Here is a 1,039-nt window from a genome sequence, read left to right as displayed (position 1 = left end):
CCCGAGGGCCCCTTTCTGGGCCGCCTGGTGGACGTCGGCGGCGCTGGGACGCTGTCCCACAGCTACCGGTATGAGGTCTGTCTCACTGGAGACGCTCATAATAATGAGTTCCAATTCTTGACATCGACTGGCCCAAATATTCTGATTCAAGACGCCTAACAGGACTATTGCAAGATATTAATTGTAGGAATAACTATCGTTTCATTAGGATCAGAAGGTAGCTGTTTGGCTATGTGTGTGTGTGTGTGTGTGTGTGTGTGTGTGTGTTTATTTAAAAATCTTTAGTTCATTTAACGTTTTGTTTATACATTGATTTTACTCTATTTTGTTACATGCTAATTCATATTTTCCTGTTTCCATTTGCTTGGTGTTTTATCATGGAATCATAATGCCTCTTTTTCTTTTACTTACAGTAGAGCAAAATTATCTTTAATAGTGATTTCAAATAGGTTTATTTAGTAACTCAATTCCAATTCTATATTTCAACGTAGTGTAGACATATTTCTATACTACCAATTTGTAATTTATCATTATTTTTGTGTAGTATGCTTTATAATATTCCTAAAGCAATTTTTCAATCGTTGATAGAGTTTGAGGAATAATGTTTTCCTTTATAATATAGCAATATATCATTTTTTAGGTTTTTCATACTCAAATGAAGGAGAACATTCAATTTATTTTCAGTATAGACACTTATAATTAGGATTCTAGTATTATATAGTTTTATTGCGATCAAAAATGGACTAAAAGTATAACCAGTGGAGATTACTCTAAATTTGTTCAAAAAGATCAGTGAAGAAAATATTGAACATAAGGCAGTTAAAAAAACTGTTCCACATTACAGCTTGCACCAAATCTGATTTACTGATGGCTCTGGTGAACTACATTCTGGATTGTAAGTTATGAGATGTAAAATCCTGAAGGGATTTTTTCAAATCTCAAAAAAGTACACAAGTATATGATATCTAAATTCTTAATAGTAGAAGTATTGTACCATCGAACCTTGCCTCCTTGTTATTGATATCTACTTACCATATAT

The 1,039-nt window shown here is 32.9% G+C and overlaps 1 protein-coding gene across 1 annotated transcript in view; it reads left to right on the top strand.

Moving 5' to 3' along the window:
* The window catches only part of LOC109117723 (protocadherin beta-3), a 37,830-nt gene that overhangs the window by 33,070 nt on the left and 3,721 nt on the right, over positions 1–1,039 (top strand). Inside the window, exon 4 of the mRNA XM_033765570.1 lies at positions 845–895. Within this exon, the coding sequence (XP_033621461.1) occupies positions 845–895 (51 nt within the window). The remainder of the gene's footprint in view (positions 1–844; positions 896–1,039) is intronic.

Source organism: Fukomys damarensis, unplaced genomic scaffold, assembly GCF_012274545.1.
Source record: "Fukomys damarensis isolate Sample0158 unplaced genomic scaffold, DMR_v1.0_HiC HiC_scaffold_3, whole genome shotgun sequence".
Classification (NCBI taxonomy): Eukaryota; Metazoa; Chordata; class Mammalia; order Rodentia; family Bathyergidae; genus Fukomys; species Fukomys damarensis.
Note: the sequence above shows the minus strand (reverse complement) of the source record. Positions and strands in the feature narration are given on the sequence as shown.